Genomic DNA, 16048 nt, shown 5'->3' on the forward strand with positions numbered 1-16048 from the left:
TGCAAAGGTCCCTTTCGGGATGCTAGAAATTAAACTAAGTCCTAAGAAAGCGTGTGTGTGTTGTGGGGGGTGGGGCGGGAATCAAAATGAGGAGGATATAATATCCAAATACTTGGAGAAACCTTGTTCTAGAATATCTACAGTGCCCGGGCTTACCTTCTGGCATGCTTAAAGAGCCAAAACATGGAGCAGGTCCTTTTTTGAGCTCCCTGGGAATTACCAATAAAACCACCACATGCCCAAAGAGAAAGGCATGAATGTCAAGGAGTTTTAGCGTCAAGAGGGAGTGTTAGTAAATACCATGTTGAAGGAAAGAATACAAGCAGCTTAGAAAGAATATTGTCCTCAGTGAGTTCAATGAAATGATGCACAATGACCACAAATGCAGGGACTCTATGCCTAGATTTGAAAAGAGATTGGAAAGAACACGGACATCTTATTTCAAACAGATGAAACCAATTATGGTGTATCCAAATCTCTGATCTCATAATCTTGCTTGGTTCCTTCCACCCTGAAAGCACTCCTGCTTCTCCCTTCTCAATAGTTGCCTTCTTTTAATAAGAACAGCTACAACTACCACAACAACCAGTACTTACTACATTCCTACCGTGTGCAGGGAACATTTTATTTATATTAAATTGAATCTTAAAACTACTTTGCATTATCGTCCACATTTACATTACAATGAAAAAAATGAGGCTCACAGAGGTTAAGTGACTAGCTCAAGGCAACACAGCAAGGAAACAGCAGAGCAGGGATTTGAATGCAGGTCTGCCTGTCTCTAGGGCTGCCATTCTAGGTACTAAGCAATCCTATCAGTGTTGTGAAGCTATAGACATTTATCTTTAGTGGTATCCTTGTAACTCTTCTCAGTATCTTCTTAATTTTACATTAACATTTCAGAGTAGAAAAAATATTAAAAAAAAAAAAAAGAAGAGGCTAACTGGATGCCTAACTTTGATGGCCTAAATTGTTGCTTACAGAGATGAACCACCGTGTTCCTTTTTCCTGGTTTTATTAATTCTGGGCTGCTGGGACTCTTTTTATCATTAGGTCTGGAGCTTCATAAACCCTAAATCCTCAGACATCAGGTTTTGGTTCTCAAATGTACATTGAAAGCTTCAGTTTGACACATTAGAATTTTGTTTTAGGGAACTAAACCATCTGGCATATGTAATTTTGACCTCTTCAAGTTAATAAGGAAAAAGAATGTTCCGAATCAAGTTTTTCTTCCTATAATTATAATGGTTCAGTGTTTCTAACTCAATATAATGACTTCTCACATTGAAAGTAAAAGAGAAGACAAAGCTGGTCACTTTCCATAACAGTTGATCACGCTGTCATGGTAGAGAACTGCAGGGCGTACAAATGTGTGCTTGGATAACTGGTAAGTTTAAAGTCCACGTAAAATCAAAGGAATCAAGGAGAGATTTCAAACTCACAAAAGACATCAAGCACACATAGGCTCTTGCAGATGAAGCACTATGAAATGCCACATTTTCCTTCTCAGTGGGGAAAAGGGTAACTTGTGAGCCTTGGGATGTTCGCCAACTAGGTTCCTTTCTCTTTCGAATGTCGTAGAAACTTTCGCCCCAGAAGGACTGGCAGGGGAGCGGGAAGGCAGGGTTCTCTCACCCGCCTCGCCGGCAGTTAAGTTGCTGCTCTGGCATGAGGAGAGGTGGACAAAAGGGAGCTGTGGGCAGACCTACCACTGTGAGTCACTGAGCTGGGACCCCCAGACCCACAATGGTATTCAACTTGGTCACCTGCTCTTAGGGCAGCCAGGGATGTCATGACTTGGGAAGGCTTGGAAATGGTGGAAATAAATCAGTATGCCTGCTAGGGAGGGAATAAAATGGAAAAGAGGGGAATCTGTTTATTAAATGCCTCAGTCTCCTATATTTTAATTTGGGGCTGTTCTGGTGGCAGATGGTGATATAGCAAATCCTCAAAAAAACTGTAAAAATATTTTAAAATGCTTTTGTGGGCTTTGAAGAATATGCAACAATAATCAGATCTTTCTTATTAGCATTTAGGTGGTTACATATACTTAATATTGATACAGTTGTTATTCTCTTGCCTTTCTCTTCCTTATTCTGTAAACTCCACGAAGGCAAGTATCACTTATCTTGCTTATTGCTCTTTCTTCAGCATCATCTACAATGTTTAGCACATAGTAGGTGTCCAAACAACTGAATAAATGAATGCATGAATGAAAAAAACAAATGAATTATTTACTGACCACGGTCCTTTCAAGCACTTTTGGAATTGCAAACTATTATTTGTGACAAATTCTTGGAAGCGTTATCTTTTTATATACATCTTGCAGTTTTCTTGAAGATGTTAATAATCATTTCTTGTTGACAAAATTGATTATGTTGATAAATTTTACGAAAAGACGCAGTATTGTTACAACACAGCCCTCACCCAAAAGTACATTTCACCCTCCTTTGAAGGTTATCTCTTTAGGCAGGATAGTGTAGCGGAAAGGGCTTATAAAAATGCTAGTTATTATTGGAATAAAACCTAGATTTAAATTTTCTACTGTGTTAACAGTTGGAAATGCTAAGATTAGAGGTTATTCAGTAAAAATAATGAAAAAAAAAATTGGTAGCACCCAACTTTACTTTTACACTTCCTATAGAGTTTTCTAGTCCTCCTAAAATGCCAGACCTCAATATTGGGAGATACAGCAGTTCAGCTCATAGGCCCTTGGCTCAGGGTTGCATGAGAGATGTTGGTTATGGATTTACTGCCCAAAGCCCTTGCGTACGGCAGTAGATCAGGGATGCTTCTTTGGAAATAATGAGTGTAATGTTGGCTAAGGAACAAAGAGGTGGAAGCAATGTGTCAGGACGAAGGTGCTAGGCGGGGCAAACTAGAGTCTACTGGATATGTTACAGGGAAGAACAAAATCTGACTACATGTTGGATCTGTTTCTTTTACTTTAACCTTTGCTTCCCGTTGCTTTTGCTCACTAAAAGAATACTGCCTGTACATAATGGCCTGCCTCGGGGAACCCTGCCCCTCTGCCTGAATGTTAAACCAAAGTGCCTTTGTTCAGGGAAACATGCTGATCCTGTCTACCTGTGAATGGCTGCAAGAAAGAAGGAATTAACACATCCCCTCCCCGAGGCTGGCCATTCCAGGAGATATTTGCAAAATGTATGGCCTTTTTACTTTACTTCCCCACCTCCTACTCCTCTCTGTTCTGTAAAAGAAACTGGCATCCAGACCCCCATAAGATGGTTCTTCAGAGACACTAGTCTGCCATCTTCTCCGTCTGCCGGCCACCTCGTCTCCCGATTTATTGGCCTGTTGTGTGGCGAACAGAGTGAGCTTAGACTCAGTAAGAGAAGGACTGTCTCAGTGCTGCGATGCAGGAGGGCAGAAAAGAAATGAGCAGAGCGGAGCCAGCGGGGCTAGGATTGGGCAGGGGCCTGCCTCTCTCAGCATCACAGAAAGGTGAGGGGTTGGTTCTCTGACTCTGTATCTTAACCCTAGCTGTTGCACTGGTAGAACAATGTGGGAAGCCCAACAAGAAATGCAGGGTATTGTAATCAGCTCAGTTCTAAACTCTTGGAATCGATTAGCATAAGGGAGCATATTTATTGGGGGAATGAAATCACTATTTATTACATGCTTCTTTTTTTCCTATAGTTAATTGAATGTCTGGCTTACAACAATGATTTTCCCTTTGTATGAACATAGGTTGACCAGTATGGGGTCCATCTAGAGACAGGCTGGGTGGCACAGTGGAATCAACTGGGAATTAAACATTTGCCAAAGCTCAGCCTCCACCAGAGAAAAGAATCGATGATTTCAATCCTACCTGAGATTCACAGGATGCCCAAGCCTCACAAAGTGTGTCTTCATCACATTAGCTTGTAGCAAGTATCTATAGCTTTTACTATCCATTTTAATTTGGTACTTAATGATATGCACCACTATTTCAAAATTTCCTATTCAGTGTTTTATCTGTCAAATGGCATTATGAGCTAGGAGAGGGCAGATACCATATTTCGAAATCAATCTGCCCCTCGCATGAAAGCATCTCCTGAAAGAAGAATATACATGGAAGTTCTATAAACTTACTTGATGAAGTGAACTCTCATAACTTTGCATGTGTGATTTCTGTCCAGGGGCCCCTCCTATTGTGTCCCCTTTAATAAAAACAATTCTGGGGGGTACTGAATTATGTACAGGGTAATGCTCAAGGCTGTCCAGAAAGAAATATGAAGGCATCATCTCTGCCTAATGCCCTAACTTTGCGAATAGAAACCACCAGCTTTCTATTCCTTAGAGTACTTAGGCAAAAATTGGGATAATGCCTATCTTCCTAACCAAATTCCCCAACTATGGAAGTGTAATGCATTTAGAAAATTATCCTCTGTAGGAAATAACTGTTCTCTGATTGTCAGTGCATGAATTGTGAATCAGTGTTCTTAGCTCTGAATACGTTGATGGTTTACTATTATGCTGTGTATTTCTGCTACTTGGGTGGCTTAGGTACTCATCAATCACTTTTCTCTCCAGCTAGTATGGCTTTCTTAAATTTTAAAAATGGGCACAAACTGAGTATGTATAATATACCTTAGCTGCTTTCACAAGTAGAGCTAAGTTCAATGTTCTAATAAAGACTGGACTATGACCAAAAAACCCCCTCTTCTAATCTGGGAAGGTCCTTATCTTTCACTGAGTCTGTAGCTTCAGAAAAGATGCATATGGCTTGGTAAGGAAAGAAGAGTACGCTAAGCCAGACAATCATCTAGCCAATAGCTAATCACCCCTAACAATTAATGTGATTATAGGTGTCACAGCCAGGCTATGCCCACCTCTATGTGTCTTATGGCTATATCTGCCAAACTGTTCCTGGGTGTACCACTTGTAAATCAATCAGCCTCTGACTGTCTTCAGAGAAGCAGTTTTCTGCCATTGTGTAGACAGAATATCGTGATAAGTCTGACTGGAAGTTAAAGCATTTGAAAAAGATGGAAAGGAAGTCACTTGGTTCTGTTTGCTTTTATACACACTATCTCATTCAATTCCTTACAAAGGCTCTATGGGGGGAGATTTTATTACCATTTTTCAAATGAGTAAATAGGCTCAAGGAGGTAAAACAACATACTCAAGGCCACACTCCCAGTAAGCAGGAGAATATACAAAATTCTAGAGTGCTTATCCTTTTTACTCCTCTACACTAGCATTGCCAAAAATGTATAGCCAGTGTATGAAGTACAAATTTTTGGAAGACATGCTCCCCTAGGAGGTAAGATGAGCGTTTAGTCCATTTTTAAAGGCGGCCAGAAAAAGAGATTCCAAAAATAATTTTGGAACCAATAGTAATATATAAGAATTCTCACTGTGAGAAAATCTTCCTTACGTGCAAAAAAGTCTTTTCCTTTTAAATAAACAAAAATGGTACTTTGGCAATAAACTTCCAAGGAGATGTTGTTAAATGACCATTTTGATTCCTATGTATTTCATTTAGAAAGGAAGTTGTTACTTAATGTACAATGCAAAAGAGATTATACTTTGAATGACACTGAAAACTGAATTACAAACTATGTGTATAACTTCTAAGCACCTAAATCATGAAAGACGGCAAACAAGCAAATGGTAATCTTTCATTTTCAGCTATTTCCTGGGGAAAATTAAGGGAGAAAATGTTGCTTTATTATAAATCACTGGCAAAAAAGGTAATTTTCTTCTTTTTCCCTGTATCTCCTTACATTATCTGGCTCATTTTCAAGTTTGAGTAAAAGTATTTAAAAATTATATAATCTATTTTAGAATAACTTTACATTTATTTGATCCCGATATTTTCTAATGAAACCTTAATCTCCTCTCATCTGCAACCTGAAGCTAGGTCACCAAAGAGGATATAATGCAAAAGACAGTAAAATGATAGCTCAGCCTGTTTCTGAAAGAAGACACTTACAGGTGCTAAGAATATAGGAAAGCATCAAAAAGTTCCTCAAAGTTCATTTTTCCTTTAATATGTATATTTATACATAGAAGAAAAAATACCCTCTTAGAAGCAACACAGAATACTAAAAAGCGTTTTGAGCCAGAAGTAGAGACACGATCTTTGGTCCTGGCTTGTCACTGGTGTGAGCTAGGGCACATCACTCAACTTCCCTCAGATTCAGTGTCCTTTCAGGAAGGATAAAGATGTCATATCTGTCCCACTTCAGCAACTGCCATGTGGTAAAAGTCCATTATTCATCCAGCACTTGTCAGGTTTTTATGGAGATATGAAGACAGATATGATTCTGCCCCTGCTGTTGAGGAACACGAAGAGGGGAGATGTGACAGAAACTGGAATTTGAGGTCAAGTCACAGCATGCTTCTGGAAGGAGAAAGTCCTGAAGTACAAGTAGGAGTTAGTGAAGAAAATGGGGGAAGAAAAGATAAGAGCATCGCAGACAGAGGACATAGCATTATGCAAAGGTAATGCACTATGAGGGCGCAAGATGTTGGGGGGCTTGCCAGTCATTCAGTTGATTGAAACAGGAGAGGAAAAGGCAAAGCTGAGGTTGGAAAGGTAGACAGAATCCAGATTATTGAGAGTAACAGATGCTGGGCTATGGATTTGCATTTTAATCCCAAAGCAATGAGTGGAGGTGAGGGGCAACACAGGAGCATGAATAGGGGAAACTCACTCTGGTTTTTGGAAAACTCACTCTGAAGGTAATATGGACAATGGGTCTGAGGCTGGGAAGCTAATTCAGAGCCCATCACATTAGTTCAGGTGAGAAATTCAAAGACCTAAACTAAGACAGTGGTGGTAAGGATGGAGAAGAAAGAAGAGTCTTCAGAGATGGTATGGAGGTAGAGCTGACAAAGTTTAATGTCTAACTAGGGGTGTATAGGAGAAGGGAATTGGTGTGAATCAGAGGTTTCTGACTTGGCTGGGTAAATAGTGTATTGTTCCACAAGATAAGAATTAAAGAAGATAAAGTAGGTTTCTGGGGCTAGACAAGTCCAATTTTGGACACCTTGAGCTCACTGTACCTGTGGGTGATGTGCAGAAGGCAGCTGGACATATAAAATGCATTTGACAATTCCGTGAACTGTTCAAATGTGGACGATATTACTTGAAATCAATTCTATATTTTCAGTATGTGTATTAACTCTAGCAAAGTTACCAGGGAAATTAGTAAAAGTGGTTTATTCTAAGGGCTTCAAGAAATTGAGGCATCTCTCATTCTTTTACTCTATTTGTTTGTTCAACTGAAATTATTTAACTACCTACCACATCACTTCTATTGGGAACTATCTCTGGTGGTTTGTGGCTTCTTGTTCACGGTCATGTAACTGGCATCTGGACTGGATTAAAGGGGCTACCATGCAGATGGAGACAGAGGACAGACTCTGGAACCCTTCTTCCATGCAGCCTCACTGCCTATCACATTTCCAACATGCATCCTTACTTCCAGCTGCCATGGGGTCATCAAGCCTTAGCTTAAATCAAATGTCCTCTGGCTCCAGATCCCATGATGAGAAATTTATGGAGTCCTGGACACATTACAAGTTCTACAGCTTTACAGCTGAAATCCTTCAGGTCCTTCTGACCTACTGAAGGCAAAAATATGCTTTATTTTTACTGGGATTCCCAAACAGTCTTCTAGTGTGTACATTTTTCCAACAGAACATGTATGTTGCTTCCAGCAATGTGTTTTATATTACCTTGAAGAGTAGGGAAGCTCTGACAGAAGGAAACAACTTGGTATTGCTGCCAGTACAAGAGGGAAAAAAACCTTGCAACTGGAAGCATGATCAAGCCTATGGACCATTAATTAGTCTTTCTCTTTGACAGCAGATACCTTATGTGAGTCAACGACTGTATCCTAAGTTCTTTTAAAAAACAGTTTATATCCCTCAACTAATGATATGTTGGCTTTTTGAGTGAGGTCTTTTTATTAACTTATACACAGACAAATATATATATATATATATTTTTTCCTAGAACCTTAAAATTTTTGCATGTTCTTATAAAGTCTAGGATGTAGCTCAACACCCTTGAATTAAACATTTCCTGGATAACAAGCTTTCCAAATCTATGTCAAAACCTAAAGTCCCTCTCTCTTCAGGGAATTATAAGTAACACCAGTTCAGAGGTAGCTCGAAAACAAGGTACCTAAATGTGCTTACCTTGACAATGAAATCTGCTGTAAGTGGTCCAGCCATTCTCAGTATCTCTTTGTCTGGAAATTTTTGGAAGTCCACACTAGAATTGTCCACAAGAAAGATGCCTGTAGAGCTGAGACTGTTTTCACCTTTAGCCCCCTGGAGGGTTTTGGTTTCCAGATCTACATAATCAAACACATGAAGAAGAGAGAAAGATGTTCCCAGGGCTACCACAGACCACATGCAAGCACATCTCATGCAAAAGAACTATGTCAGGGAGAAGTATTATTCTTTATATGGCTGACATAATTGAAATGTGATAAAAACAAAATATATGGGTACCTCTGGATCACAGAGGAATTTATGCAGCAAATGAAGTTATTTTAAAACTCATTAGCCAAGCATTCAGGGCTCCCTGTCAAGAAATCTTTGATTCCCTGGATGACTTCCTTTGGGTACCTTACTTTACCACAATCCTATTCTTTTGACTAAACCATCTCCCATACATATCTTATTGATTTCAGGCTTTATGGCCCTCCGTCTAGAATACCCTGAAGTTTCCCTTTTGCTCTATGAGGCCCAGGGTGCCTCTCTGAGTTCCTTCAGCACTCATTGTGAGACTTGATAATCATGTATTACTTTGTATTTATTTATACTTTCTGGTTACTTACTGAATTGTGCTATTGCTCAAAATAAAGAAACTATAGTGACTTAAGGACAGGGAACTATCCTCTTTACTTCTCTTGCTTTTTAAAATCCTTTTTATTACTTCACTCAGTCTTATATACATATATGATATTTCACAAGAACTCAAGACAGAGAGAGGAACTTGATTCCTGGAGCATTCCGATCTGAATTTGCCCAATGACAAAGCCTAGGAAGCATCTTTTGTTTTACGAAATCAGAACATGCTGAGGATGAGGGTAATTATGATATATATATTTCAAAGTAGGTTAAGTTCTCATGTGATTGAGTATTTTAGAATAATTGCCTCCTGAGTGATGAAAGATGGATAGACTAAGTCTAACGATGGTTTGAAAAACTTGCACAAGGACCCTTGGTTTTGGCAGGGGTTCTTTAGCAGAAAGATGGGGTGCCTGGGTAGGGATCTCCTACCCACATTCAATCAGAATGACTCCCCTCTTATGTGTTTTACAGATTGAGGTTTTGGGGTTAAGGACAATTTTAAGGTCTCTGGAGGCACTAAGGTACCTAATGTATTTGCACTAAATTATTCTAGATGTTGTCTACTTCAAGTTCTCTACTAGAAGGAATACCAACAGGTAGAAAATGCTGGTGTCCAATTAAATGCCCATGCCCCTCAGATGAAGTCGTGTAGCCTTTCTCTGGGAGTAGGTCTGGCTTTCCTCCCCTGTCCCAGGGCTGAGAGGACCTCACAGAATAAAAGGCACATCGAGAGAACGCTGGAGTGGGAGAACCACAGTGGTTGTCATCAGAGGAAAGCAGCAGCATCTCTGTATCTCCTTCCTCTAGCCTTCATTCCTCGATCTGCCTTCCATGTATTTGCACTCATTTGTGGAAGTATCTCCAGGACATAAATTAACTTAGTTTTGGAAAACTCTTGGAGGTCTAAGCCTGAGCATCTGATTCAATTTTATCACCAGGCCTCCCAGAAGTACCTCCCAGGTACTTCTGATTAAAGATGAGCTGGACCTGGACAGATGGTCTACTCTTCTCGTTTGGCCCTCCTTAACTCTTGCTGAGGTTGGTCCCATACTGGGCCAGCTTCTGGGAGTGAAGGGTAAAAGGGTTGCCAGAGAAACAAGGCATCATTTATTTACATATTCATTTTGCTGGGTTATATTCCAAATACAAAAACAAAATAGAAAAAAAAAAAAGAAACTTCCTTGGCTATACAAATGTTACCAACAGTATGCCTTTTGAAGGAAAAAGCAGATTCCATTTTGCTTTTAATCATTTATGACTATCATCTGACACTTTACCTATCAAATCCTTAGAGCAATTACACCAAACAAGGCCAATTCTTCAGCTTCTCAGTGATCACCTAATTAGGAAGTCCGGGAGGCTAGACTAATTCATTTATAAAAATGAATTTTCCTCTTACACCTCTTCCCTTGGGTTCTTTCTTTTGCAATGAGGAGTAAGTCACCCACTTGGTGATGCATTAGTCTGGATGTTTTATTTTAGCCTCTCACTGCGCAGAAAAATACTGTTTCTGACTGAGGTTGTTACACCAGCAGTTAATTCTGTCTAATTCTTAAGAGGAAAAACAAATCATTTGAATGGTAACAGTGTACACACATATATCATCCTTTGACACATGAACAATATATTTTTGGGGGATGTTCAGGGTTAGAAAAGCACTTGGATCCATATAAGGTGATTTCTCAGCATCTTTTGACCTTGCCTGAACTGTACTTTACTTATTCCTTTATGTCACATGAACTCTCAAAGCCCACCTTTCCCATGAAATGTACTTATTTCTATTTTTAGAAAGGCTTCTGTAGGCTATCTGAACTTTCACAGGCTCCAATTTGTCTCCCTCCAGTTTGTCTTTTTGGAATGATTTCGTTTATAATCCAATTGCCAAAAGATAATGCGTGCCACCTAAATTGGCTTCTTAGGCATGTGTGTGGGAGGGAAGAGAGAGCAGAAGATGATAGATGGCTTTGGAGGAACCTAGGAAAAATCATAGCGGAGGAGATCAGAAATGCTCAAGGGACCAACTGAAGTGAAGTCTTTCAGTGAAAGTGAATTTTGCAGAAAAAGCTAACATATCCTCTCCTGGTTTATAGTCTATAATTTTCTGCTTGTAATTTACAGGTCTACATCTAAACAGCACTACATGGTAATAAAAAAAAAGATGTGGCTATGTACTGCTAGCTTGCCATGACTGAAGATCAATTCTTGCACAAACTCTGGTGGGACCATGCTACCATTTGATCTTTGGGGTTACGGTTACCCTTCAATCTTGAATTTCAAAAGCTATCTTCAAGACATTAGAGTCTTGCATTATCTTTACTACAGGGGATGCTTAACTAGACCACATGGTTCTCTTCAAATGCCACAGGGTTAAGGCTGTTTGGAGTTTCTGTGTTCCCCTGAATTGATAAAGTAATGGAGCCTAAGAGTAGGGATTAAAAGAGAAAGAATGAAGGAGAGGGAAGGAAGGTTGAAAAGAAGAAGAAAAAAGAAAGAGGTGAGGCAAGGAAAAGATTGAGAATGACTGGAGAGGAAGAAGAGAGAAAATGAGAAATAATATTCACAAAATCATAAACATGTGCTTAACTCATGAACACCCTATTGGAAACATCAATTTTGTATCTTTCAGGATGACTGGCTGGAGGTAATTACCACATACGTCTCTGCTGTCTCCTAGGCAACCAAAAGATAAACAGAAGCATTCAAAATACCATATTATGATAGAGGATTAAGATTTGTATTTCTAAATCTTAATCTTTTCTGGGAACAAAAAATAAATAATAACGACTAAAATTACCAATACCCAAAGGACAACAAGTGAGTTTACTTACATAAGTGGTCAGGTCCTTTTAAGACAAGGCGAATATGTCTGCTTCCATAGGGAATAGCAACCACTGTGTCGTCCACTAGAGAGAAATGAAGCAGAGTCTTAAAGCACATAATTTTATACAAAATTACTGATTGTCGCCTATATAAACGCACCAATTTACATACACCCCCAAACGATAATCTTTTAAAAAAGTGTTTACAATGTGAACACCAATATGTGGGAATCAAAATTTCCACTTTCTTCAAAATAAAATATGCTGAAAAAGCCAGTCACTGGATAACTCATGGGGGATCTGGCCTTTGAAAAAATACATGAATTTTGATACATTAAAAATGAATTTGGGCTTCCCTGGTGGCGCAGTGGTTGGGAGTCCGCCTGCTGATGCAGGGGGCATGGGTTCGTGCCCCAGTCCGGGAAAATCCCACATGCCACGGAGCGGCTGGGCCCGTGAGCCATGGCCACTGAGTCTGCGTGTCCGGAGTCTGCACAATGGGAGAGGCCACAACAGTGAGAGGCCTGCGTACCGCAAAAAAAAAAAAAAAAAAAAAAAAAAAAAAAGAATTTGGAAGCGTTCATTTCTGATTTTAAAACCCGGTCTTAAATCCTCAGATTTCTCTAGACTGGAGCAACTGTGTAGAATTACAAAAATAAAATAACTTTTAATGCTCAAAGAAGGACTTTATTGTAAAAAAATCCGGATTTCTCTCTAGCAAAGTAACTGTCTTGGATGAGTAGGACAGTTAAGAATAGAAGACAACCTTTGGCCCTGCCAAGACCGCGCCCTGCCCAATTTCAGATACTCAGACTCCAACTTTACTTTCACCTCTGTTGGTGGACCCAAAAGATAGGCATGTCTAAAATATCTTGAGGAGGACTTTCAAGATGGTGGAGGAGTAAGATGTATAGAGATCACCTTCCTCCCGACAAATACATCAAAAATACATCTACATGTGGAAAAACTCCTACAGAACACCTACTGAATGTGAGCAGAAGACCTCAGACTTCCCAAAAGGGTCTTGGTGCTCTGACCAGGTGTCAGCTCTGAGCCTCTGAGGTGGGAGAGCTGAGGTCAGGACATTGGATGACCAGAGACCTCCCAGCCCCATGTAATATCCCACAGTGAGAGCTCTCCCAGAGATCTCTGTCTCAATGCTAAGACGCAGCTCCACTCAATGACCAGCAAGCTCCAGTGCTGGACACCCCATGCCAAACAACTAGCAAGACAGGAACACAACCACACCCATTAGCAGAGAGGCTGCCTAAAATCATAATAACTTCACAGACACCCAAAACACACCACCGAACATGGTCCTGCCCACCAGAAAGACAAGACCCAGCCTCATTTACCAGAACACAGGAACCAGTGCCCTCCACCAGGAAGCCTACACAACCCACTGAACCAACCTTACCTACTGGGGGCAGACACCCCAAACAATGGAAATTATGAACCTGCAGCCTGCAAAAAGGAGACCACAAATAGTAACAGTAAGTTGAGCAAAATAAGAAGACAGAGAAATATGCAGCAGATGAAGGAGCAAAGTAAAACCCACCAGAGCAAACAAATGAAAAGGAAATAGGCAGTCTACCTGAAAGAGAATTCAGAGTAATGATAGTAAAGATGATTCAAAATCTTGGAAAGAGAATGGAGAAAATACAAGAAATGTTTAACAAGGACCTAGAAGAAATAAAGAGCAAACAAACAATGATGAACAACAAAATAAATGAAATTAAAAATTCTCTAGAAGGAATCAAGAGCAGAATAACTAAGGCAGGAGAACGAATAAGTGACCTGGAAGATAAAGAGTGGAAATAACAACCACAGAGCAGAATAAAGAAAAAACAATGAAAAGACTTGAGGGTAGTCTCAGAGACCTCTGGGACAACATTAAACATACCAACATTCGAATTATATGGGTTCTAGAGAAGAAGTGAAAAAGAAAGCGTCTGAGAAAATATTTGAAGAGATTATAGTTGAAAACTTCCAAACGGGAAAGGAAATAGCCAATCAAGTCCAGGAAGCACAGAGAGGCCCATACATGATAAATCCAAGGAGAAACATGCCAAGACACATATTAATCAAACTATCAAAAATTAAATACAAAGAAAAATTATTAAAAGCAGCAAGGGAAAAGCAACAAATAACATACAAGGGAATCTTAAGTGGATTCAGCTTAACAGTTGATCTTTCAGCAGAAACTCTGCAAGCCAGAAGGGAGTGGCAGGACGTATTTAAAGTGATGAAAGGGAAAATCCTACAACCAAGATTACTCTACCCAGCAAAGATCTCATTCAGATTCGACAGAGAAATTAAAACCTTTACAGACAAGAAAAAGCTAAGAGAATTCAGCACCACCAAACCAGCTTTACAAGAAATGCTAAATGAACTTCTCTAGGCAGGAAACACAGGAGTGGGAAAAGACCTACAATAACAAACCCAAACAATTGGGAAAATGGTAATAGGAACATATTGATAATTACCTTAAATGTAAATGGATTAAATGCTCCAACCAAAAGACACAGACTGGCTGAATAGATATAAAAACAAGACCCGCATATATGTTGTCTACAAGAGACCCACTGCAGACCCAGGGACACATGCAGACTGAAAGTCAGGGGATGGAAAAAGATATTCCATGCAAATGGAAAATGAAAGAAAGCTGAAGCAGCAATTCCCATATCAAACAAAATAGACTTTAAAATAAAGACTATTACAAGAGACAAAGAAGGGCATGACATAATGATCAAGGGATCAACCCAAGAAGAAGATATAACAATTGTAAATATTTATACACTCAACATAGGAGCACCTCAATGCATAAGGCAAATGCTAACAGCCATAAAAGGGGAAATTGACAGTAACACAATCATAGTGGTGTTCTTGAACACTCCACTTTCACCAATGGACAGATCATCAATGAAAAAAAATAAGGAAACACAAGCTTTAAATGATACATTAAACAAGATGGACTTAATTGATGTTTATAGGACATTCCATCCAAAAACAGCAGAATACACTATCTTCTCAAGTGCTCATGGAACATTCTCCAGCATAGATCATATCTTGGGTCACAAATCAAGCCTCAGTAAATTTAAGAAAATTGAAATCATATCAAGTATCTTTTCTGACCACAATGCTATGAGACTAGATATCAATTACAGGAAAAAAAATCTCTAAAAAATACAAACACATGGAGGCTAAACAATATGACACTAAATAACCAAGAGATCACTGAAGAAATCAAAGTGGAAATCAAAACATACCTAGAAACAAATGACAATGAAAACACGATGACGAAAAACCTAAGGGAGGCAGCAAAAGCTGTTCTAAGAGGGAAGTTTATAGCTATACAAGCCTACCTCAAGAAACAAGAAACAAGAAAAATCTGAAATAAACAACCTAACCTTACACCTAAAGCAATTAGAGAAAGAGCAACAAAAAAACACCCCAAAGTCAGCAGAAGGAAAGAAAACATAAAAATCAGATCAGAAGTAAATGAAAAAGAAACGAAGGAAATCATAGCAAAGACCAATAAAACTAAAAGCTGGTTCTTTGAGAAGATAAACAAAATTGATAAACCGTTAGCCAGACCCATCAGGAAAAAAAGAGAAAACTCAAATCCATAGAATTAGAAATGCAAAAGGAGAAGTAACAACTGACACTGCAGAAATATAACGGATCATGAGAGATTACTACAAGCAACTCTATGCCAATAAAATGGACAACCTGGAAGAAATGGACAAATTCTTAGAAAAGCACAACCTTCTGAGACTGAACCAGGAAGAAATAGGAAATATAAACAGACTAATCACAAGTGCTAAAATTGAAACTGTGATTAAAAATCTTCCAACAAACAAAAGCCCAGTACCAGAGTTTCACAGGCAAATTCTATCAAACATTTAGAGAAGAGCTAACACCTATCCTTCTCAAACTCTTCCAAAATATAGCAGAGGGAGGAACACTCTCAAACTCATTTTACGAGGCCACCATTACCCTAATACCAAAACCAGACAAAGATGTCACAAAAAAAGAAAACTACAACAAATATCACTGATAAACATAGATGCAAAAATCCTCAACAAAATACTAGCAAACAGAATCCAACAGCACATTAAAAGGATCATACACCATGATCAAGTGGGGTTTATCCCAGGAATGCAAGGATTCTTCATCATATGCAAATCAATCAATGTGATACACCATATTAACAAACTGAAGGAGAAAAACCACATGATCATCTCAATAGATGCAGAAAAAGCTTTTGACAAAATTCAACACCCACTTATGATAAAAACCCTCCAGAAAGCAGGCATAGAGGGAACTTACCTGAATATGATAAAGTCCATATATGACAAACCCACAGCCAACATCATTCTCAATGGAAAAACTGAAACCATTTGCAC

General features: G+C 39.2%; 1 protein-coding gene across 3 annotated transcripts in view; it reads right to left on the bottom strand.

Moving 5' to 3' along the window:
* Window positions 1–16048, bottom strand: part of ADAMTSL1 (ADAMTS like 1) — a 473180-nt gene that overhangs the window by 284275 nt on the left and 172857 nt on the right. For all 3 annotated transcript variants that reach the window (XM_082612434.1, XM_082612433.1, XM_082612435.1), the window contains exons 6-7: window positions 11649–11723; window positions 8158–8315 (exon numbers count right to left, since the gene is read on the bottom strand). In XM_082612434.1, the coding sequence (XP_082468560.1) occupies window positions 8158–8315; window positions 11649–11723 (233 nt within the window). The remainder of the gene's footprint in view (window positions 1–8157; window positions 8316–11648; window positions 11724–16048) is intronic.

This window comes from Mesoplodon mirus, assembly GCF_964341445.2.
Source record: "Mesoplodon mirus genome assembly, chromosome: 1".
Taxonomy (NCBI): domain Eukaryota; kingdom Metazoa; phylum Chordata; class Mammalia; order Artiodactyla; family Ziphiidae; genus Mesoplodon; species Mesoplodon mirus.